The 24,415-nt window shown below is 38.9% G+C and overlaps 2 protein-coding genes and 1 long non-coding RNA gene across 17 annotated transcripts in view; 1 reads left to right on the top strand and 2 right to left on the bottom strand.

Moving 5' to 3' along the window:
* The window catches only part of HYCC2 (hyccin PI4KA lipid kinase complex subunit 2), a 64,255-nt gene extending 51,912 nt beyond the window's left edge, over positions 1–12,343 (bottom strand). For 7 of the 15 annotated variants that reach the window (XM_070732038.1, XM_070732049.1, XM_070732040.1 and 4 more), the window contains exon 1: positions 11,949–12,287. The gene's annotated coding sequence lies outside the window, so the exon portion shown is untranslated. Of the gene's footprint in view, positions 1–10,746; positions 10,787–11,356; positions 11,697–11,948 lie in introns of all 15 variants that reach the window. The other 8 variants (XM_070732039.1, XM_070732050.1, XM_070732041.1 and 5 more) reach the window with 4 other exon arrangements.
* On the top strand, positions 12,288–21,185 carry NDUFB3 (NADH:ubiquinone oxidoreductase subunit B3). The gene is made up of 3 exons (XM_070732065.1): positions 12,288–12,447; positions 16,442–16,555; positions 20,941–21,185. The coding sequence occupies exons 2-3, from the start codon at positions 16,446–16,448 to the stop codon at positions 21,095–21,097; spliced, it is 267 nt and encodes an 88-aa protein (XP_070588166.1). The 5' UTR covers positions 12,288–12,447; positions 16,442–16,445; the 3' UTR covers positions 21,098–21,185.
* On the bottom strand, positions 12,682–23,914 carry LOC139156451 (uncharacterized). Its single transcript, XR_011557317.1, has 3 exons — positions 23,624–23,914; positions 18,987–19,252; positions 12,682–13,899 (listed from the first exon to the last, which is right to left on the bottom strand). It is a non-coding gene; the product is annotated as an uncharacterized lncRNA (long non-coding RNA).
* Positions 23,915–24,415: the final 501 nt, after the last annotated feature.

Below are 24,415 nucleotides of genomic sequence, written 5' to 3'. Positions count from 1 at the left end.
GGAGGAAGAATAGGGCATGCTAGCCGAGCGGTCAAAAAAAATTGTTTACCTTTATATGAGCTCCACAGAAATTATGCCTCTATAGTTATTTCTGCTACAGCCAGAGTTTTCTGAATTTCACATTAACACAGTAACTGTAACTAAACTAACTCTTGGTTTTGGTGCTCCTATCTTGACTGACCTGGTTCACAATAATTTTTCTTCTATTAACTAATTTGAAAGAACTATTTTTTTATTTTATTATTTATTTATTGGATTTGTATGCGCCCCTCTCCGAGGACTCGGGGCAGCTACATTTTTTTTAACATTCATGTTAAAGTACAGTACTTGTAACCCAGCAGATCCTGAGTTCTAGTTCTGACATAGCCAGCTGAGTAATCTTGGATCAGACACTTTGTCCCAGCCCTATGAAGGAGGAAGGCACTGGCAAATCACTTATGAAATCCTGCCAAGAATACTGCAGAGATCTGTTCAGGAATCAAGACTGACTCAAAGCATAAAATTAAAATAAAAATTAAAAAAAATCAATACTACCTTTCCACTTATGTAAACATATCATACAAGAAAGAACTGGTAGTGTCCAGTACTCATCAGCCTTCTAGCACAAGCAGTAAACAGGCATTTCTGTTGTAATTAAAACTATAGATATTAGATTATCTGATATATTTATACAGACCTCATTATTCTTTCATGCTATTCTCCACAGATTGCAAAATATTTTAGTTATTTCTCCACAAAGAAAACATGTGTTAAATTTTTCTAAGAAATTTATTTGTTTTTTTTCCTTTTTAATCACAAACTTTAAGTTTTAAAAATGTATTTATAAAAGCCATTATACTTTTATTTGAAAATACAGTCACATCAGTAGACTTTACCTCTAACTTCAAAATATCCCAGAGTAATTGGTCTGGTACAGTTCCTTCAAAAAGACAAATGCAGAAGAGAAACTGAACAGGATATATTATTGTATCCTGCAACTTTTTTTGGAGGTGGGGGGGTTGTTCAAACACAACCACTGCAACTAAGTGGAGTAGAGGGGAAGCTAGGAGACAGGAAGCAGCAAAGGGGTAGGAGCAATGATGCATCACTACAGTGACATCACCAATAGAATAGGGCAGGAATAAATACACCTGCTCCCTGTGTCAACTAACTAATTTCTGTGCATACTATCCTGCTTTATTATTTTTAGAGAAAAGGGAATTTAAAATGCTTATATAGGAAAAAGATATGAGCTCAAAAAGATCATGGTCTAGCACTAGGTATTGCATATATTCCATCTTTACAACATCAGTCATGTCACTTACCTAAAGATAACTTTGTCATACATGAGCAACACCCCAGATAAATCTCACTAAATGGCAATAAAGAGCCACAATAGTTCAACCCCTTTGCTGCCCTCTAATATTTACCAGTTAGATGTTTGCAGCTGGACATGGTGAACTCCCTTTTCTAATCACTGCACAATCAGTATAGCAAGATGGCAAATACCTTTAGATTTCCAAACCTTGTCACTTAGTTTTATTCTTAATTAAATAACAGCACAAATATGTTGTCTGCCAACTTAAGTTGTTAAAAATCATGTGACGTTCTGTGACATTTCACTTCATTGTTAGAATCTAGATAGAACCTTTACATAAATTCAGGCAAAAGTACATTAAAAATAGTATCCCAGTCTAAGAACATCAGCTTCACACAAATTGAGTGTTACAGGATAGGGATAGCTAACATCCTGAGGTTTAAATACTAGGATTGTTCAAATATTTACAGTCAGATATTAACCCTAATCAAAAAGGCTGCTAAAATTTATAGGTCAACTGCTTGAACAAAAGTAGTAGGAAACTTAGATTCTCCTATGACAAAGGATAGATGCACACTTTATAACTCTCCCACGCACACAATTTTTGTCATTTTCAGAGCTCTTCCTGAGTTTCAACATTGGTTATAAACTAGCAGTGGAGTTCCTGTCAATTTTAGAAAAGAAACACAAAAATGTAATACACACACACACACACACACACACAAGGAGATTCAGGTCACTGAATAATTCAATTCCCATTCATTTATGAATCAGCCACTGTTTCCATGTATCCACTGTGGAGATCAAGTCTTAATGTATGAGCAGTTGGTGTATGCATCTGATTAATGCTACTATATCCTCACCATAACACTAAACCCATTCATTTCTCTCAATCTCCTTTACAGGTCAGTTTTAACTAGTCTAAACAAGTTCTCTGAACCTGTTCCAGTTTGTCCAAATCCCCCTAAAACTATTTGGCCAGAATATTCAAAATAGGATTAATCAGAGCAGAGAACCGTTACAATGCAATAAATGATACTTTCTATGCCCTACACCTAGAAAATATGTTTTTACTGTTATAACCTAATACAATGATACCTTGTCTTACAAACTTAATTCGTTCCGTGACCAGGTTCGTAAGTAGAAAAGTTCAAAAGGCAAAGCAATTTTCCCCATAGGAATCAATGTAAAAGCAAATAATGTGTGCAACCCCACCCCAAAAGTCACCCTTTTTGCCTTGCGCTGCTGGGAAATCTCGCCTCCGGACTTCTGTTGCCAGCCGAAGTGTCCATTCTTGCATTGCTGGGATTTCCCTGAGCCTCCTCTTACTGGGATTCAAAGCAGCGCCGGCAAAATGAAGGGAATCCCAGCGAGAGGAGGCAAAAGTTCATACAAAAAGTTTGTATGAAGAGGGGTTCGTAAGACGAGGTATCACTGTACTTGCAGCCCTTTCTTAAAGCCAGATCATGCTATTGAGTCACATTTGGCAAGTAATAAATTATATTCAAGAATCTTCTAAAAAAGCACTTTACTTACAATTAGTAAAAACGATAAGTTAGAGTAATGCCCAGGTATAGACATAACATTAGCTGAAAACATTTCTGAAAAAATTAATTTGATTGACGATGATACATCCCTGCCAATTTTGCTATCTACCATCTTATAAAAGATAAAGGTTGTGTCACATTAAATTCAATCGAGATTTAATACACCCCCACAACTAGCAACAAAGGCACTGAAATTTACAAAATTTACAATAAAAGACAAAAGCAAATATAAGGGTAGTTTCCCTATAAAATACAAACATGATGGTAGAAGACAAGTAATTGCTGACTTATAACAGTAACGGAGGCTGGAATTTCTGTCATAAGTCATGACAGTGGTAAGTCAAGATATACTTGTGAACGACCCAATTTTTTGACTTCTTTTGCAAGGGCCATAAAGCCAACCCCAGATGTTGTAAAGCAGATGCAGTTGTACTAAATCAGGTCTATTCTTTCCTATGAGTGATGTAAAAACATTCTAAATTGAAGTCTCGTTACCATAGAATACTGCAACAGGCTATGAAAATGAGCCTGTTGCTAAGCATTCGAAATGAAATCATGGGGGGGGGGGGCACTTTACTTCTGCTACCAGAGCTCTAGAATTGGGTCATAAGTACTTCTTAGTTGGACCATCACAACTCTGACCAATCACTAAGCAAGCAATCATTAAGCAAGGAGTACTTGTAAGGGAAAAAATGGTAAACACAGAAAAGCATAGCAAAGGATGCATAAACAAAGTATGTCATATAGCTTCATTCTGCAGTTACACTTAGATAGAATAGAGAGAAAATTGGAGCCACAAATATTTCTAAACTGTTTCAGCTTTATCATCATATTTATTCAGAATGAACCTAAACAGTGCATCAGTGTCTTTTGATTTGTTATATCTTAAGTCCTAGCACATATTCTGTCAAAGAACCAGAGTCCAATTAAAATAGAAACAACAAAACATCTTTTTTTCAAGAAGGTATACACATGTTTGGTGATTCAGTGTCTGATAATTACACTTACCAGCTGTGGTAATTTTAAGAACATAACAACTTCAATAATACTGTTGACAGTATTGGATCAGAGTAAAAGAATTAAAAAACTGGGGCTGATGCAGTTTTTGTCATTAAGCCCAAAACAAGAATTATATCCAAATGAGGAGTGGAATTAACTAGAGCTGAAGTAACTCTACTATGGTAAGAGTGGTCCTTATCTAACTTTCAGCAGTAAGTAACAAATAATGAGACTCAGAGGCAACTAATGCAAAAAGTTATTTTACTTATTGTATTTTTCAGAATATAAGATGCACCTTCCCCCCCCCCCTAAAAGCGGGTGGAAATATCGGTGCATCTTATACACCAAACACAGACATTTTGGACTCCCAAAGCCCCACCACTGCATCCCATTTTTGAGAAAAATGGGCCATTTTTGACAAAAAATGGGTGGGCAGAGGGTCTGGGAAGCCTGCAAAGAGCTCCTGGGGGCTGGGGAAAGGCAAAAACACCACCATCTTTTCGGAAAAAAAAACAGGCAAAAAGTAGGCATTTTTTTTGCAAAAACAGGGGCTTTTTGCCTTCCCCCAGCCCCAAGGAACTCTCTGCAGGCTTCCCAGGCCCTCTACCCACCACATTTTTGCAAAAAATGGACCATTTTTTACAAAATGGGGGGCTTTTTGCCCCAGTTCCCAGGACCTCTCTGCAAACCCAAAACAAACACTTTTTTCTGACTTTTCTCTTTCTGCGTCTTATACACCGGCTGTGTCTTGTAGTCCGAAAAATACAGTGTTTAGATGTTCATCTTTGAGGTTTCTTGTTTCTTGTTCAAACTCACTCAAGTCAGTTATTAGGACCCTCCAGTACTTTTCTGGAAGTATTCTCTGCTATTTAAAAGAAGATACAATAGCACTGGGCCTCTTCAGATCAAGCATTTATTTTAAAAAGCTTCTTCATATTGTTAAGTTAATAATAAAGTAGTCTTCCCAGCCTGATCCCTCCAGCAGTTTTCTTCTGTGCAGCTTTAGTTTCACTTTCATTTTAGCAGTAGGCTTGCCCACAACTTCAATCAACTGAATGGGAGGCAGATAATTGTGGCTGTTTGCTGCAAGGAGGTAAATTGCTGGCAGGCAGAGAGCAAAGAGTGGGGATGGCTGGGTGGGGCTGCATTCAGTGTATAAGACAAACACAAATTTTCAAGTAAAAGGTGAAAAGTTGTGTCTTACACTCTGAAAAATATGGTATGTACAGGTACTCCTCAACTTAAAACAGTTCACTGAGTGACCATTCAAAGTTATGACGGCAATGCAAAAAGTGACATGACCATTTTTCACACTCATAACTATTACAGCATCCCCACTGTCATGTGATTTAAATTTGGATACTTGACAACTGGTTCATATTTATGATGGTGGCAGTATTCCGGGATCATGGGATCACTTTTTACAACCTTCTGATATGCAAAGTCAATGGGGTAGCCAGATTCACTTAACAATATTGTGTTACTAATTTAACAACTACTGTGATTCACTTAACAAATGGGGCAAGAAAAGTTGTAAAACAGGGCAAAACTCACTTAAATTTCTCACTTACCAATATCACTTTTGGGCTCAATTGTGGTCATTAAGTTGAGGATATATGTACCAGTGTTTGATATAGTTACTTTATTTCTAACCAGAATGATGCCTAAATGAAAAAACCATTAAATTGCAACACAATCTCCATCCTTTTGCTGTTATCCTATGACCATGCACAAATGTATCTAGGTATAGGAAAGAGTTGTGAAATCTATAGACTATCTAAAGAGTACCAAGCTGCGTATTCCTAGGTTTGTTTTCTCCAAATAATCATCATGTCCAATTACCATATTTTTGGTGTATAAGACACACCTTTTTCTTCCCTAAAGAAGGCTGATAATTAGGGTGATTCTTACACTCTGAATGTAGCTTTTTTCCCCAGGCCTAACTAGTTGCTAATGATCTTCCCAGCTCTTAACTTGCAAGCTATTTCATTGTTACTCTCTGCGAAGAAGAATGTTTTCCAAGCCATAAGTCTTTGCAGGATTTTTTCCATTCCTCTACTTTCTCTGTTTCTTTCCAGGTGCTAATGATTTTCCCAGCTCTTACTGGCTTTCACGCTCTTTCATTGTTACTCTTTACAAATAAGGTTTTTTTAAAGCCCTTAACCAGGGGATAATATAACGTGCTGAAGGTGACCAGACTAAGAACGCTAGCCAGATGAATACCTGGTAACCAGATTATTTTCCCTATTTTCCTCCCCCAAAACTAAGCTGTGTCTTACACTCTTATAGGGTATATCCACTTTTCTTTTCCAAGAAATCATACTAAATGTTTTCTATAAAAAGTATGAATAAAACTACAACTTTAGAATTAACCAATTATAGCTACTGGTACTTTTGGGAAGTTAGGCATTTTTGTTATTTGCACAAAGTAAGGGTCAAGAATTTATTTTGGGAGTCAGCGTGCACCAGAGCACAGAACAATACAAAATTCAACTATCTGAACTGTCTCTTGTACAAAATATAGCTTGAACTGAAATTTATTGATTTTGTGACTGATGCCAAAAGCAAATTTCTGCAAGCACATTACTTCATTGAATCCCAGTTTGATAGTTCTCAGATAGATAAGAACTTCCTTTAGATCTTTTTCTCAGAATCCAAAATGTTCTTTTTCCCAATTTGAACAAATGGACCACAAAAGTATTGAGTCTCTATGAATCTTCAAATATATAGCAAATTAAATATCAGATGTATGGAGAAAATGAAACTTTGCTTGTGAAGATCAATTAAATCAAGATTCTGAGAATAAAATATAATACTTTGCACAATAGTGTTTCATTTAAACGAATTAATGAGGCAGGGAAAGTGTCAGTCGTTCCTACAGTTCTTCAAATTGAGGCTACCGATGTTTATGTCATTATGCACATGATATAAAATGAAATGCAATGGAGATTTCATTTATTGCATCCAGGTTTCACTGTACTGACATTTGCATAGGAAAAGCCTGCTTTAAACTTTAAAATCCAATTAAATAAAAAAAAAGGAACAACAGCAGCTTTAAACAATACACATTTTTACGGCATCTATATTTCACATTTTCTCTGAAAATTTAAAGGTTGGCACTTTCTACATGAGGGTTTCCCTCATTCTATTCCTACAAAAAACTCTGTATGGTAAACAGGGCTTAGAGTGAGTGACTGGCTCAGTATAGGTAGTCCTTGATTTAACAGTCCATTTAGTGACTGTTCAAAATTACAATGGCACTGAATAAAGTGACTTATGACTTTTTCAGTTACAACCTCTGAAGCATCCCTATGGTCATGTGATCAAAATTCAGATGGTGGGCAACTGATTCATATTTATGATGTTGCTGTTTCCCAAGGTCATGTGATCACCTTTTCAAACCTTTGGACAAACAAAGTCAATGGGGAAGCCAGATTCAATTAACAACTGGGTTGCTAACTTATCAACTGCAGTGATTCACCTAACAACTGAGACAAAGAAAGGTTGTAAAATGGAGCAAAACTCACTTAACACATTTCTCATTTAACAACAGAAATTTTGATGGTTGTAAATCAAGGACTACCTGCATTATACAGCAAACTATATTGCTAGGTAGAGACTTAAATGGATCACTCTTAACTAGTATACAATATTGGGCTCTTTCAGGACATAAGCTCTCACTGTATGATGGCAGTTTGAGAGTACAGTATTCTCAATTACTCCATGTACATAAGATACTTTCTTATTCATACAGTGCAACATTTCTTCCTAATAAAAATGTTTTACATCTGCAGAACCAACAAAATCTACGTTTTCCAAAAAGGTGTATGATTTTTAAAAAGAAAATTTATCAAATATTTTGAAGACCTTTACTAGCCTATTACCTGTCAATATGTTGAATTAGATATCTGGCTGGATACTGAAATCTAACAAAGGAAGATTTATAACCTTGCTATGTTAGATTTATGCAGAATCTATGCACATCCAGTTTGGATCATATTATAAGAAAGATGTTGAGACTTTGGAAAAAGTGCAGAGAAGAGCAACAAAGATTATTAGGGACCTGAAGACTAAAACATATGAAGAACAGTTGCAGGAATTGGGTATGGTTAGTCTAAGTGAAAAGAAAGACATGATGGCAGTGTTACAATATTTGAAGGGCTGCCTCAAAGAAGAGGAGGTCAACATTTCCAAAATACCCAAAGGCAAGAAAAGAAACATGGATGGGAACTAATCAAAGAGAGAGATCCAACCTAGGAGAAATTTCCTTGATAGTGAAAACAATCAACCAGTGGAAAAGCTTGCCATCAGAAGTTGCGGTTGCTCCATCATTGGAGGCTTTTAAGAAGAGACTGGATAGCCACCTGTCTGAAATAGTATAATGTCCACTGCTTGACCAGAAGGTTGGACTAGAAGAATTCCAAAGTCCCTTTCAATTCTGTTATTCTGTTATAATAAGTCCAATAAAACTGTTCTCCTCTAAAATGTTCCCTTATTAGGTCTTTGAAAACTTTAACAGTTAATCTTCAAGAATATTTAGTTTTCATCATTAAAATGTTTAAATATGAATTCTAACTGTTCTTCAAGAAGACATTATATATAAATAGGAACACTAAAATGATGAACACATGGTATAAGAGCAGAAAGCATGTTACGAAACATTTTGCTTCAACTATGCATAAGAAGCAGAATCAATCTAATTTGGATGCTTGGGAGGAATTTCGCAAAATTTTGTCTTGTGATATGCAGGGGCAGCATCTGAGGACAAGTTTAAAGCCTTTTTGGGTACACAGGATTCATTGTTTTTAGATTAAGTTCATAATCCAAAAGGACACGTGTATAACTATGTTTATACATGTATAACTATGTTTTGTGTATTTGCCCCTATATCCGAGCTTCTCAAAGCATATGCCATGCTATTTTTTACATGCTAACCCCACCCCTACCTAAATATGGACAGGCAAAATACAAAAAATACAGCACAGATGTTATGCTGTATTGTGGAGTAAAATGTTAGATGGGCACTAATTTATAAAATGCAATCACTTAATAGCACCCATCAGGCTGCTCATTTATCACTTTATAACACTTAATTGTTATAATTTTAATAGCATTATTAGAAAAAATAATTTGGAATATAAAAACAAAGGGAAATGTGTAAAAGGGAAATCGCATTTCAAGTCACTTAAAATATGCCAGTGTCATTGATATTGTTGTTATTATATTTTAATCCCGCCTGTAATATCTCAAGAAAGAGAGGCAAGAAGCTAAAAAGCCTATGATGTAACTTTCAATATAAACAATAAGTCAACATGTCAGTGAATTGTAGTTAATGTAGTTAATCTTTTCCACTTAAAACCTTTATATTCAAGTGGGATTTATAGTAAAAACTTCTTTGTAAAAACTGAATGTGGTCTTTAGCACTATCATGCAAAAAAAACTATACTTTTGTTCAACCTTACTAGAGTAGAGAGACACCTCAAGATAATGTACAATAAGCTTGATTACGATAACAGGTCCAATTTCAAGAAATAAAAATAACTTGCATTTTCCGAGATCAACTTGTAAATACTCAAGTGTTCCATTTATGAAGAACTGAAATAAAAATAAACACTAAATACATCAGTTATTACCAAGCAGAACTAAAGTGCTTCTAAAACAGTGGCATATGTAATGTACAGAACATTTACAATAACATTAAATTGTATGTCTTACACCATTTGTATGACAGATAAATAAGCTCAATGAAACATTTTATAGCTGAAACTCTCCTTTTGTCTGTAGAAATACTACTGATTGGCTTTTCCTCCTATGTGAAAGGAAGTCTGTTGAGTAAAAACAATTTTACTGTCATCAACCTTAAATAACTAGCCATGTACTGTGACTAGAACAATTTGGAACTGAACACACTCAAAACCATAGAAATGGTGGTAGACTTTAGGAAAAACCCTCCTATCCTACCACCTCTTACAAAACTAGACAACAGAGTGTCAATTGTAGAGGCCTTCAAATTTCTAGGTTCTATCATATCTCAAGACCTAAAATGGTCACCTAACATCAAAAACATCATCAAAAAAGTACAACAAAGAATATTCTTTCTAAGCCAATTCAGAAAACTCAAATTGCCCAAGGAGTTGCTGATACAGTTCTAAAGAAGAATCATTGAGTCTGTCAACTGCACCTTGATAACTGTCTGATTCGGTTCTGCAACTCAACAAGACAGATACAGATTTCAGAGGATAATCAGGACTGCAGAAAAAACAATCACTGCCAACCTGCTTTCCATTGAGGATCTGTATACTGCAAGAGTCAAAAGAAGGCCGTTAAAATTTTTACTGACCTCTCGCATCCTGGATATAAATTGTTTCAACTCCTACCCTCAAAATGCCGCTATAGAGCACTGCACACCAAGACAAGAACATTTTTTCCCAAACACCATCACTCTGCTAAACAAATAATTCCCTCCAATGGTACTCGGCCAATAACAAATTATATTCTATTCTGCACTGCTCAAAAAAATAAAGGGAACACTTAAACCACACAATATAACTCCAAGTAAATCAAACTTCTGTGAAATCAAACTGTCCACTTAGGAAGCAACACTGATTAACAATCAATTTCACATGCTGTTGTGCACATTCAACTTTGTACAGAACAAAGTATTCAATGAGAATATTTCATTCATTCAGATCTAGGATGTGTTATTTGAGTGTTCTCTTTATTTTTTGAGCAGTATATACTGTAGATACATCAATAACTATGACAGCTTAGTGGCATTTGTACAAATTTCACTTGTAAATCCTATGTTCTTTAACAGTCACTCTGAACACCGTAAGTAATAACTTAAGGGAATAAAAATATAACTAACATTAAACACTTTATTAAACACTGATGTTCACTTACCTTCCTTTGCTGATTTACATAATGGGGAATTTCTGGTCCCCTGACAAAGAAATTGACATGTTAAAAGCCCACCAATTAAACCTGATTTTATGAAAACTAAATATAGTAATGAGGATATATAGTTTTTCTCCTTTACCTGTATAAGTTGTGAAACTGAAGCAGAAATAATAAATATTGTGGGGACGGTGTTTTTATATGTAGGTAATGTGTTCATTTGCTTGCCTAAGAGTCAATTTACTAAGTGAATATTTGTATAAGCAATGTAGCTAAAATGTTACATAACATCTCTTTGTCAGATTTATTCATACATCTATTTACTATATTCTTCATCTTACAACAATCATAAGACAATAATTCCCAGGAAGCAATAAGCATAGAAAGAAATGTCAGTTAGAGGCATAATAATAATAATAATAATAATAATAATAATAATAATAATAATAATAATAAAATTAGATTTGTTTGCCGCCCCTCTCCGAGGACTCAGAGCGGCTCACAACAATAATGCACCATGTACAAATCGTTTAAGGTTAGAAAGGGAGACTACTAAACAACTCCTGAACGAGCTCAAACCAGATCAAAACAAACTGTAGCTGGAAAGGTGGCTTACGTTTTATCTTGCGGAAAGGGGAGGAAAAAAGTCACACCGCTTGCTACTCCTTCGCAAAAGCTCCCATTGCAAAGCAGCAAAGAGGCCTCTTCCTCTCGGGAAAATACAACGTCACTTTATTAAACAGAAAACGGTTATGAGACGGTGGCAATTTATCCGGAAACCAGGAAAAGCGGCCGAATCGGCGGGAAGCTGGACCAGGACTTCGCTACCGGTGTTCTTACGGGAAAGAGGAAGGCAACCGGCCTTGGCAGGAGAGAGAACGAGGGCGAAAAGCTTCGTCACATCCAAGGGAGTGCGTGGAGGAGCAGATGGAGAGGACAGTGGCAATCTGCTGGCTCTGGCGGGGAAGGAAGAAGGAAGGCAGCGCAATGACCCCTCAGGAGGATCAAGGAAGCAGGAAGGGCGGGAGGGGAACCCGGACCGGCCTGGGGAAAGCGACAAGTGCTCAGGGCGGGGGGGGGGGGCTTCCAGGGTGCAAAGGGCAGCAGCTGTCACTGCAGCTCGCGTGTCCGGCGGAGAAGCGGCGGGATTCCCGGGCGCCCCGTCCCTTCTACCGAAAGCGAGGGGACCGAGGGAGGCGACTACCTACCGACGTACTTCCTCTCTGCTCGCGGTGGCGGCGGAAAGCCGGGCGCCAAACTCAGGAGCGTCTCTTCACCGCAGCAATCGCCACCATTGGTACCGGCGCTACCGCCGATCCCTCCCTCCTCCAGGCGCCTCCGGTCCGTCAGCAAGCACGGCAACGAAAGAAGGAGCCCGCCCATTGGACAGCAGCCCGCCCCTAACAATGACAGCCTTCATTGGCTTCCTTTACTCCCCCTCCGATTGCGCGCGTCCGTGGGGAAACCCGCGGAGGGCAGGGGGAGGGGGAAGGATGGAAAGAGGTTTTGTGGCCGGCTGGGAATCGCCGGTCGGAGTCCGCGCGAAGGGGTGGGGGGTGGAGCCAAGTAAAAGGCGGGGAGAACTTTCTAACGGAACCTCCTCAACCGGCTTCGTTGTTCCGGGTAGATTAGCGGCGTCGAACCGTTCCAAGTTTCCGCTTCCGCTTTCATTTCTTGACATTGTGAAGAAGGCTCGCTGTATATCAGGTATGGGGTATTTTGGGTGCAAGTCCCTTTCTGTTCTGAGTCCCCAATTTCCATCTTTTCTTTCCATAAATACCTACTTCTGTTAGGAAAAATAATTCATGGAAGAGGTGAGAGTCATGACGTCTTTGAAGCAGCGGGTAACTGCAGTTTCTTCTCGAATGGCCGCTGACTATATCGTTAAAAACAAATGGGTTACTATAGGCTGTTGTGCTTTTAATAAACCCATTTTCCAGATTGTTTTAAATGCTGTTTTTAATTCAGGATTTGTTGACTTTATATCTCTTAAATGGTAATGAAAATAGACACTTCAATTGGCATTGGAAACAAGTATGCTGTACAGGAACATCCATTAGTGAATTCAAAGACACAGGAATGCTTTTTTGAATCACAACATTGGGTGATAAGAAATTGCAATGCTATGATACATCATAAGCTTTAAGCTTTACATACCAATGACAATGGTCCAACCATTGTGATGCAATAATAGCTGAAGATGACAAGTAAAAACCCTGAGATCAGGCAAAACACTATGAAAGTGGCCTCAACATCAATGGTGGAGGAATGGGTGGCATGACATTGGTTACCATATAAGAAAAAAGGAAAAATGGAGAAAAGTTGGTTCCAAAGGTAATTCAGTAAAAGGGCGTGAGCAGAATGTTCTGTTTTCTATCTCCTTTCTGTACTAGCAACTTCAAAATCAACTCTTTCCCTGCCCCCAGAAGGCTCTCTGGAGGCCAGAAATGGCTTACTTTCCAACTTATGGTGGGCCCAGTAGGTTCATATTTCATCCTCCCCAGGCTCCAAAGGCTTCTCTGGAACCGGGGAAGGTAAAAATGCCCTCCCCCAGAGGCTCTCTGGAAGTTAAGGACTCCCTCCCAGAGCCTCTGTGCAAGCCAAAAACCATGTGCCACCTGTGGCACTTGTGCCATTGGTTCGCCGTCACTGCCCTACTGCATACTTCTCTCCATGTAGATGTAGTTCCATTAAAGACTACACGTTGAATACAGTTGGTGAACTAGTTACAAATCCATTTGGAAGTGATTCTGTCTAACCCATATTTTAATAAATTAATAGATTGTGGCCTACTTTACCAAATTGCTTACTGAAGTTCAAGTAAATTATATTCACAACATTTCTTTGATCCTCTAATTTTGTCACATTGTCAAACAATGCAGTTTCTCTGGCAGTTTTTGACAAGCCCATGTTGGCTTTTAGGTTAGATTTTTTTTTGTTCATATTTTCCTTGTCTGATCATCCTTTCCAGAATCTTTCCAAATATTTATGTTAGACTGTTAGGTACGTTGTTTTCTAGATCCATTTACTCTTCCTTTTATGAAGATGGGAACTACATCCGCTCTTTTCCAGTCATCTAGTAGTTCCTTGGTGCTCCACACCTTTGAAAGTCAGGGGTTCCAAGATCACATCTACCAGTTCCTTCAGAATGTTAGGGTTCTGAAAGAGAAAAAAGAGGGGAAATAATGAAAAGCAATTAAATATATATATATTTCTAGAGTTTCTGAGATGAATGCCTGGTTGCTTGAATTACTCAGGTTTGACATATGCCACATTTTGAGGATAACAAATTACAAGCATATTAAATTGCTCTTTTAAAACCTATGCTAATTTCACATACTGATTTTTCATCTTTAAAACAGATATCTTACTCAAAATAAGATTCCTTACATAGTGGTACATGGACAAGATGTGTTCAGCTATAAAGCTGAACTTTATTACTTATAACAATGAATGATTTAAAGTCACCTTCATAATCTGGATGTTTTAGAAGCCATTTTAGATTCCTCTTATATTTAATCTTCCAGTAGTTGCATTGATTTTTTTTTTTTTAATGATTGTTTTGATGTAGAATTGTTTAATAATTTTTATTTTATTTTCTTTATATCTGGTCATTCTTATCATAAATTTGAATAAAATTCTGGTCAGTAACTTTAACAAGATTTTGATTGATTGATTGATTGCCTTGGAGGAAAATATTTTCCAACACACACACACTATTTATATAATTGATGCAATTTTTTTCATTGAAAAAGATAGCTGGAGCTCAGACAAATTAATCAGATGATGTGAATTTAAAAAAACTATGCCTGCAAAAAAGATAGAGACAGAAGCAACATTACTTTGCCTGGCCGCTTACTGAGACTATTAAGTGAATTAAAATATTGCATATAGCTAGTGCAAATAGAACACTACTTTTATTCGCTAGGGTAAAATAAGACTATGTCAATTATCAATATTTCTGAAACATTGTTAGATATAGTTCCTTACTGTTATAACTACAATAGATAATTATGATTATTTTAATGTGGCTGGTAGTTTTTCTGGGACAAAGGAAGTTAGGCAGTACATTTCTCATGAACAAGATAGAAATTTTTGGTTTTCAGCAGAAGACTATGTAGCTCAAATTTGAACTGTGGAGTTCTTGATGCTGTCTGAGCTTGGTTATTTGTTTGTATACATTTCATTATCTGTACTGGTGAATGTGAGAGTTGTTCCTTGTTTATATACAGTAGCTTGCCCTTCCAGTTTTGATGGAGGTATAGTTTTCTCCTTTGAGTTTCTTATTAGAGTATTATTTTCTGCTGGTGTTAATCCCTGTTTATCTGGGTGCTGGCTGCCAGAGAGATTTTGTTGTGGTCTTTTAGTTATTCCTTGCTTTTTTATTGCAATTTTTGTGTATTTAGTTGTTGTCTATTTCTTGAATTTATTTGCAGCCTGTCTCATATCTAATGCCTCTGGGTGGCTTACAATATTTACACATATCTTTTGAATGTGTATAAATATGCCAAGTAAATTTAAGATCAAAATTCCCAGAATCATGGACCTCATCAACATCTGCCATACCACCCACTTTCAGTGTGATGGACTCTATGAGATCATAATAATCATAGCAGAGGCTGTAATACATAGCATTCCTACACATTCAACGAAAATATGGATCTAGTATGTAGATGGCATCTTTATCATAATGAAAAGGGACAACTAGAGAAGTCAAAATAAAACAATGAACATCTTCAAAGGAATTATATTCATATGAAAAAAGGAAACAACATACTACCCTTCTTAGATATTGTCATAAAAAAAAGAAAAATATCAAATTAGAAGCAACCAACACTAAAACAAGCACTGTATTCCATTATCAAAATAACAACCATACCTATCACAATAGAAACTGTATAAAGAACACTATTAAGATACCTAGAAAATTCAAAAAATGAAACAGATTGCTTGTACAATACCTTCCAAGAAAATAGACACCCACACAATTTTATCACAAAGTGTGATTCCATTCTACTCACTATAGTACAACCCAACCCAAGCTATGGAAAGGATAACTCTACCATACATCAAAACAATCAATATATTACAAGTACATGCCATCACTATAGCACACAAACTAACTAAAATCCTCTGAAATAACTAAACCAAAAGAACAGTAGGCCAAAGGGGGGTGGGGAAATAGGAGTAATCTACAATACGGAGTGTAATAACTGTAGCAGCCACCATACACAACATCAACTGGCAGTGATAAGATATGATGAAAACTCCTTAATCTTATAGATTAAAGCAGTTTCAAGTGGGAAACAGTAGGTACTGAAAAGTGCCTGGAAGTTGTGTATTCAGACAAATCAGCCATCAACAGACACATAGAAACAAACTATGTGAACACACTATGCACAAGATGCAACAAAAAGACCGGACATATCCTCCCCCATAGCCAGGACCAAGGTAAACAGGGACAAAACACCAGACAAACATTCAAGCAGTAAAGAATAAGCTAATCAAGGGGCTACCAAAGTGAAAAGCATAGCCCTGCAAGCACTGGCAGGACAAGCCGCTATAAACAGGGAGCAAACCTCACACTCACGTGCACTCATTACTCAACTTACCTAGGATTCCATAATATTGATTTTGCAATATTCCAAATGAGCAAGCATTGTACATTTTGTGAGTTTCACTTTTACAAATCTTTTCTCAGGATTATGGGCCACGGTGAGCTTCCTGATTACAAGCAATGGAAAATAGAAGGTACCCCCTTGCAAACTGTCCAGGAAAGGTTGGCTAAACTTGGTCTCAAGGATCCATGGCTTCGGTAAGATTTAGCATATATGTAATCCTTTATTTGTTGGGTTAATCACAAAACACATTTTATGAAACAAAACAAAAATAAAGTTCCCATTCTAGAAAAGTCATTAAGCATTTTGTTTTGCAAACAATTTTTGTCCTTTATTTGAAAATACAAAGTAGATTGTCTCTGAAATTTTAGAATAGAAATGTAAAAGCTGATAATTAAGATTTTTGAGGACATTCTTGCACAAGAGAATTAAATTTCCCTCTATGAAGTCAAATCAATTCTTCAGAAAATTTGCATCCTTAAATTTAAAAAGTTTCTTTAAAATTGTACAGTGCATATTTTGAATAATATCCGATTTGAATCCAATATAGATTTTGTTTTCCTAAGGCTCTACTGGCAAATATATCATCCTTTAAATGGTTTTCTGACAAATACACTGCACATTATTTTGTAAGCTTTTGTACTCGTTAATACTAATATTAGATTTTTTTAAATTTTAAACTTTAGTTTTCGGGGGGGGGGATGTTCATTGTTATCTTTATGAATGCAGCTCAAGTGCAGATGACACCAAGTGCTTTTCAAAACCATTTGCTATCAAATGTAGATACTTTTATCTATACACATGAACTTTCAGCACAGTAGAGGTAGTCTACAACTTGCAACCGCAATTGGAACCAGACTTTCCATTACTAACAAGAGGGTTGTTAAGTGAGTCATGTCCAATATTTATGACTTTATTGCCATGGTAGTTAAATCACTGCAAGTGTTGTGAGTTATGTTAAGTGAATTTGGCTTGTCCTATTGTCTTTGCTTGTCAGAAGCTGGCTGGGAAGGTTGTATATGATGATTACATGGCCCCATGGTGTAAGCATCATAAATAAACGCCAGTTACCAGTACCTAAATTTTGATCACATGGCCATAAGGAAGCTTCAATGGTTGTAAGTGTGGGAATCAGTTATAAGTCATTTTTTTCAGTGCCATTCTAACTTGGAACAGGGACTAAACAAATGGTTATAAGTAGTGTTGGGCGAACCCAACAAAGTTCCGGTTTGGTGAACTCACCCAAACTTGGCCATGGAGTTCCGGTAAGTTCACTGAACCCAAACCTAAACACTTCTCCGTGACCTCAAAGCCCCACCCCCGGAATCCCATCGTGGGATTCCCCACCTCCTTTTGCTTGCAGCACTGCTGTGGGGCGGCAAAGGACCCCGCAGTAGCGCTGCAAGCAAAAGGAGGTGGGGAATCCCACGATGGGATTCCGGGGGTGGAGCTTTGACGACAGGGAGGATTACATCCTCCCTCTGTTACTCTAGTGCCGCCGCCGAGGAGAGCCCACGAGTAGCGTGCGCAACCCCCTTCTCCCGCCTTGGCCCACCCTTCGCCGCTTCTTTCTTTTAAAAAAATGTTTAGGCCGCCCTCCACGCCGGGGGGTGGTGGAGGGAGAAGGCCCGCCAGCTCACGTTGCCGCTTACCAGCGCGCATGAGCAGGTCGAGTTGGTTCGTGGGCCCCTTATGCAGGCAAGTCGCCCTGTTTATGCTGCTGGAGGCAGCAGCGGCTTCACATTGACCCTCAGGGACTTCCTGGACGTGCGGCCAGGCTTGAAAGAACGGGTGCGTACTTCCACTGCTGCCACACCAGTCACTTCAGGGCCTCGCTCGGCCGGAGCTTCCTCTGAGCGCTGGCTCCTGTCCGGCCACCCAAAAGCCAGCACTTGGCTCGCGCTCCTCACCCTCCCGGAAAAGGATGCAGCGCTGCAAACAAAAGAATCATGGGATTTCGGCCGGCCAGGAAGAAGTATCTGTGACGTCAAAGCTCCACCCCCGGAATCCCATCATGGGATTCCCCACAATCCTTTTGTTTGAAGCGCTATGTCCTTTTCCGGGAGTGCGAGAAGCATGAGCCGAGCGCTGGCTTCGGGGCAGCCAGCCAGGAACGAGCATGTAGAGGAAGCTCCGGTCAAGCGAGGCCCTGTGTTGACCGGTGTGGCGGCGACGGTGGCTTCGCATTGACCCGCAGGAGCTTCCCGGACCTGCGGCAACGCTTGAAAGATTGGGCACGCGCTTCAGCCGCCGCCACACCGGTCAGTGCAGGGCCTCGCTCAGCCGGAACTTCCTCTGCGCGCTCGCTCCCGGACTGCAGCCCTGAAGCCAGCGCTTGGTTTGCGCTTCTCGCCCTCCCGAAAAAGGACACAGCACTGCAAACAAAAGGATCGTGGGGAATCCCATGATGGGATTCCGGGGGCGGAGCTTTGACGACAGGGAGGATTCCATCCTCCCTCCATTACTCTAGTGCCGCCCCCGAGGAGAGCCCGAGAGCAGCATGCACAAACTCCCCTCTCCCACCTCGGCCCACCCTTCGCCCCTTCTTTCTTTTTTATACTTTTTAGGCCACCCTCCACTCCGGGGGGTGGGGGGCGGAAGAGCCCGCCGGCTCGCATCGCTGCTTACCGGCACGGATGAGCAGGTCAAGTTGGTTCATGAGCCCCTCATGCAGGCAAGTTGCCATGTTTATGCCGCATTGGCTTCGCTCAGCCAGAACTTCCTCTACGCGCTCGCTCGCTTCCGGCCAGCCGCCCCAAAGCCAGCGCTCGGCTCGCGCTTCTCACTCTCCAGGAAAAGGACGCTGCGCTGGCAAACAAAAGGATTGTGGGGAATCCCACAATAGGATTCCGGGGACGAAGCTTTGACATCACGGATATGGCGTGGAGGGCAGCCTAAAAAATAAAAAAGAGAAGCAGTGAAGGGTGGGCCGAGGCGGGAGAGGGGAGGTTGCGCACGCTGCTCGCGGGCTCTCCTCGGGGGCAGCACTAGAGTAATGGAGGGAGGACAGAATCTTTCCTGTCGTCAAAGCTCCGCCCCCGGAATCCCATTGTGGGATTCCCCACGATCCTTTTGTTTTGCAGCGCTGTGTCCTTTTACGAGAGCGCGAGAAGCACGAGCTGAGCACTGGCTTCGGGGCGGCCAGCCGGGAGCGAGCACAAAGAGGAAGCTCCAGCCGAGCGAAAACCCTGCACTGAGCAGTGTTGCGGTGGCGGCAGAAGCACGCGCCCATCCTTTTTAAGCGTACCCGCGTGTCCAGGAAGCCCCCGCGGGTCAATGCGAAGCCGCCATCACCACACCGGTCAGCGCAGGGCCTCGCTTGGCCGAAGCTTCCTCTGCACGCTCGCTCCTGGACGGCGCTCAACTCACACTTCTCACCCTCCTGGAGAAGGAAGCGGCGCTCAAACAAAAGGATCGTGGGGAATCCCACAGTGGGATTCCAGGGTCGAAATAAAGCCATGTGCCAGGAAGAAGTCTCCGTGTCATCAAAGCTCCGCCCCCCGGAATCCCATCGTGGAATTCCCCGCTTCCTTTTGCGCCTCCTGACTGGCCGACAGGTGTTCGCCCGGCTCCTCCTCCTCAGCAGATGACAGCCAGGTGGCGGCGCTTTGCCGCATTCGGCACAAACGCCGAACCTGAACACGGAGTTTAAAAAAAGTTCGGGGTTCGGGTTCAGCATGCCGAACACCGCAAAGTTTGGAGCGAGCCCGAACACCACAAAGTTCGGTTCGCCCAACACTAGTTATAAGTCATGTACAGCCTGTATGACTTTCATAATTAATGTACTCATTTGAAAGAATGTGATAGTGGTTAGAACATAAGAATTTTTGTTATTGCCTAATTATAAGATGATTTTATAAATCCCAATTTCTTATACAACTGTTAGATTCTGGGAAGATTAATTTTGAAATGAAAACATTTGGAGTGAATATCTAGTAAAGGAGTAAATTGCAAGAGAATCGTTGTAGCTTCAAAATATGGCCTTTTTTCTGTAGCTGCCTCATTAAATAGCTCTTATTAAGTGGACTGGTGATTACACCATGAAGTAATGGAAAATTTTTATGAAGGCTTGTGAACACAGGTATGAGAATTCTGATTAGAGGCCCCAAGCTATAAATAGTAGCATCAGGTGATAGGGAACATGTGGTTAAGTGATGAAAACATCAGAGTAGAAATTGGGAGTTAGGTATAAAAATAATAAATATGGGATTTAAATAAAATAAATAAATAAAACAAGTAATAATAAAGGAAAAATAGGAACACTGTTTAGTTTTTTCTTTAAATATACTGTACATTATTCTACAGATGGAAGGCTATTTGGGGCAATTCTCCCTCTCTCATTTGTCAGCACATATTCCATCCCATGTTTTCGCAGGAAACAAACATCTAGAGAGGCCTTTTGGCTAAGTTATGATAAATCTATAGAGAACAAGGGTGTATCAAATTCCAATACAGTAATTTGCTCAATTTTTAGGTATACTACTTAATTCTGTATTGAAAATATTATATGTAAGTTAAACTGTGGGTTAAAAGGTAAACTTGCAAAATTGTGTAATTTTTCATTTTATATCTTTTTTTCCAGCAATGAAGCATGGAGATTCTCAGGTGGCTTTGCAAAACCAGTCACTGTAATGGAAATAGTCACCAAAGGATTTAAATGGGGGTTTGCCGCCTTTGTTGTGGCACTTGCAGTTGAATATACATTTTTCCCTCCAGAAAAAAATAAGGGACATCACTGAAGATTTCTTTGTATCTTCTAGGTCTTGAGTCCATTGTATAGTCTGACGTTTCATGGAGTGGAGCACATTAAAGCTCTTCAAAGAAAAATATATGTGTAGTCTCTCTTTCCATCCCAATTATGGGAAGACTGTGGATATACATCAAAACAGCCCATTATTACTTCCACAGAATGGAAAGACTGCCATTTGTTTATTTTTCTGTTCTGCTAGGGCAGCTAGGAGAGCACCTATAAGCCTAAGGTAAACACAATTTCCATGCATCGTGCCCTTATCCCTTTTCAAAATGGATATGGTAGCTATTATTAGGTTTTGTGTTTGTATCATACCCTTTTTTTTCTCCACACTTTTAGAAATATATGGATGTTGATAAATTCATCTTCCCTCAATTTTAACAATACTAGAGCAAGAGAGAGCCATTTGATCTAGGCCAGGACTGTCAAACTCGTGACGTTATGTTGTTGAAACATGATGTATTGTGACCCCCCCCCCTTCGCTTAACCAAGGTGGATGTGCACGAGTTTGACACCCCTGAGCTAGACCAAAAGTATGATTTAAATGTCGACATGTCAATTCACAAATCCAGCACCATAAATCTACCTGCAGCTAAGCAACCTATAGCTGGGGTCCCCACAGTTGTCAACTTTTAAGACTTGTGGATTTCAATCCCCAGAATTCTCCAGCCAGCTATGAATTTATCAACATCCATATATTTCACTCTAAATGTGTGGATAAAAAAGGGTATGATCAAACACAAAACTTAATAATAGCTATGCTGGATGGAGAATTCTGGGAGTTGGAAGTCCACAAGTCTTGACAAATTGGCAACCAATGTTGTGAAAAACATTGCCTGTTGAGAACTGGGGCCACCTTCAGAAACAATTCCATCCAGACCATCGATCCTAGGTTATCAAATAGGCTTATATTTTCAGTAAGTCCAAAATAATATACTAACAGTAATAAATATGTTAAATAATAGTCAACGGTCATGGCATTCAAGTTAATAAAACTTCCTTGACACTCGATAGTTACACTGGATTAACTAGGAAATTTAATGTTCTCTGGCAGAGATAGAACAAAAGTGTAGGGGAAACAATGGATTGAATCGTATAGCTGTTGTAAGAGCATCACAATAAAACTAAAAGATACAAATTCAAATCTGCCATAGCAAAGGACAAGAGTTTAGCTTTGTTACTACGGTGAAATTGCAATTAAGAAATATAGTGAGCATATTCTCAGATACGTTAGGTGGTGCGCTTGAACAAGTTGTGGGGTTCATCTTAATTTTTGAAAATAAAATGTTCAGATTTCTGACTGAGGAGAGAAAAAAAGTGGGAGAAAAAAAGTATTTCTTAAATTGGTATGAGAAAAGAGGGTTTAGCTTTTGGAAAACAAAAAATGAGAAGAGACACAGTATTTGCCCATTGAGCAGAAATTAATTCTCTTCTGACTTCACTGAGTAGTAGAAGAGTATTTTTATAATTTGGGTGACTAAGAGATTTAGGAAATTATTTATTGAATTTATATGATGCCAATCTCATTAATGCAATGCATACATTGCTGTAAAAAATATAAAACAGAATACTGTACAGTACTCATTACAGGATTTGGGAAATCATCAATATTGTATAATATAGGAAATACAGTACATGCTTTTATTTTGCCTTTCTAGGCTGAGGAAGGAGGAAAAAAAGCAAGATTATTTAGCATGAATGTTACTAACAAATATTCTAACAGCCCAACAGTGACACCAATATAATTAAATGTGTTGTGATATCAGCATAGTGTCTATCCATTATACACTGTTCAAAAAAACAAAGGGAACACTTAAACAACACAACTCCAAATAAATCTAACTTCTGTGAAATAAAACTGTCCACTTAGGAAGCAACACTGATTGACAATCAATTTCACATGCTGTTGTGCACATTCAACTTTGTACAGAACAAAGTATTCAATTAGAATAGTATTTCATTCATTCAGATCTAGGATGTGTTATTTGAGTGTTCCCTTTATTTTTTTTGAGCAGTATATTTGCTAATTGCAACAACAATAAGAGGCAGAGTTTGCAACATAGCATGCAAACATTTGATTATTCAAAAATTAGACTGGGTTTATCAACCGTCACAGGACAAGCGTGAACTGGTAATTTAAGTTTGGGCCAAGTCTTAAGTTTGAATTGTTTTGTTTATATTTATAATCAGATAAATTGTTTTTGAGTTTAACCTTTGTCTTAAAAAGATTCAAACCAGCATTGATCTTGAGAACTACTAGCCTTCAAAACATGCCTGCTGATTGAAGAATATTAATTAGAAAAGGGGATGATGGGGGAGGAATGGGCGATATAAAAGTCCAATTAATAAAAGTCAGATAGATTAGAGGGAGAGAGAGAGAGATGCTGGAAGAAATTTCTGGTGGAAGTCCCTTGCTTGAGTTTTAATCATGAAAAAGATTCCTAAGTGCTTTTCCTTTAAACTCTAGACTTCTTTTATCCAAATATATGTGAAAACTTCCTGATGCTGAACTTACCTTTCTGAGGAGACATGGCCATCCTGTAGTAAAATCCTTTACATCAAAGTTGTCCCATCATTTGTATGGCTAACTGATTACAATGAATGGAGTAACTGCAACAGAGAAACTCAGGCTGCTGCTAAGAATATTTTCCACTGAAAAGTATAACTTGTTTCTACTTGGGCTGTACTGTGATTAATTACTATTTGATCAGCATGATCAATTTCCAATGCTTGAATATTTTATTATTTTGGAAGGATCAAGGATGAGGAGAGACAGGATAAATAGGAAATAAGAAGGGTAAAGAAACTCCAGTTATGAGGAAAAAATTATAGCATGAAATTAAATACAAAAACATTGATCAATAAAAGAAAAACAAATGGTTGCAGCCTGTAACCTGCTTGCCTTTTGCAAAGCCATTTGAACAAATTGTTCTCAAGGGCTTTTGCTGCAATTGATGAATCTGTTTTGTAATTATTTGATAGTTGTATTCCTATTATTCTATAAAGTAATTTGAAGTATGACAAATAAATGTTTGTACAAAACAATAAAAGTTTGATGGGGGGAGGTGTATTGATAATACTATTCATGGCTGATAAGCTTAATGGATTTTCCCTTCAACTTCCGTGAAGGCCGGAGGCCAAAAATATCCCTACCATGACAAACCGGAAGTTCGGGAAAACGTACTTCCTGTTTATAGCTGCTGTTTTTTTGCATTCCGGAGGATTCAGGAAATCCCGAGGCAAAAAAAATTGCCCAACGGGTGGCAGGAGCTATCCGTTCTGTCCCCCATCCCCTCAGCAGCCTAGG

This window comes from Erythrolamprus reginae, chromosome 1 (genome assembly GCF_031021105.1).
Source record: "Erythrolamprus reginae isolate rEryReg1 chromosome 1, rEryReg1.hap1, whole genome shotgun sequence".
Classification (NCBI taxonomy): Eukaryota; Metazoa; Chordata; class Lepidosauria; order Squamata; family Dipsadidae; genus Erythrolamprus; species Erythrolamprus reginae.
The sequence above is the reverse complement of the archived record's forward strand: the minus strand, read 5'-3'. Positions and strand labels throughout refer to the sequence as shown.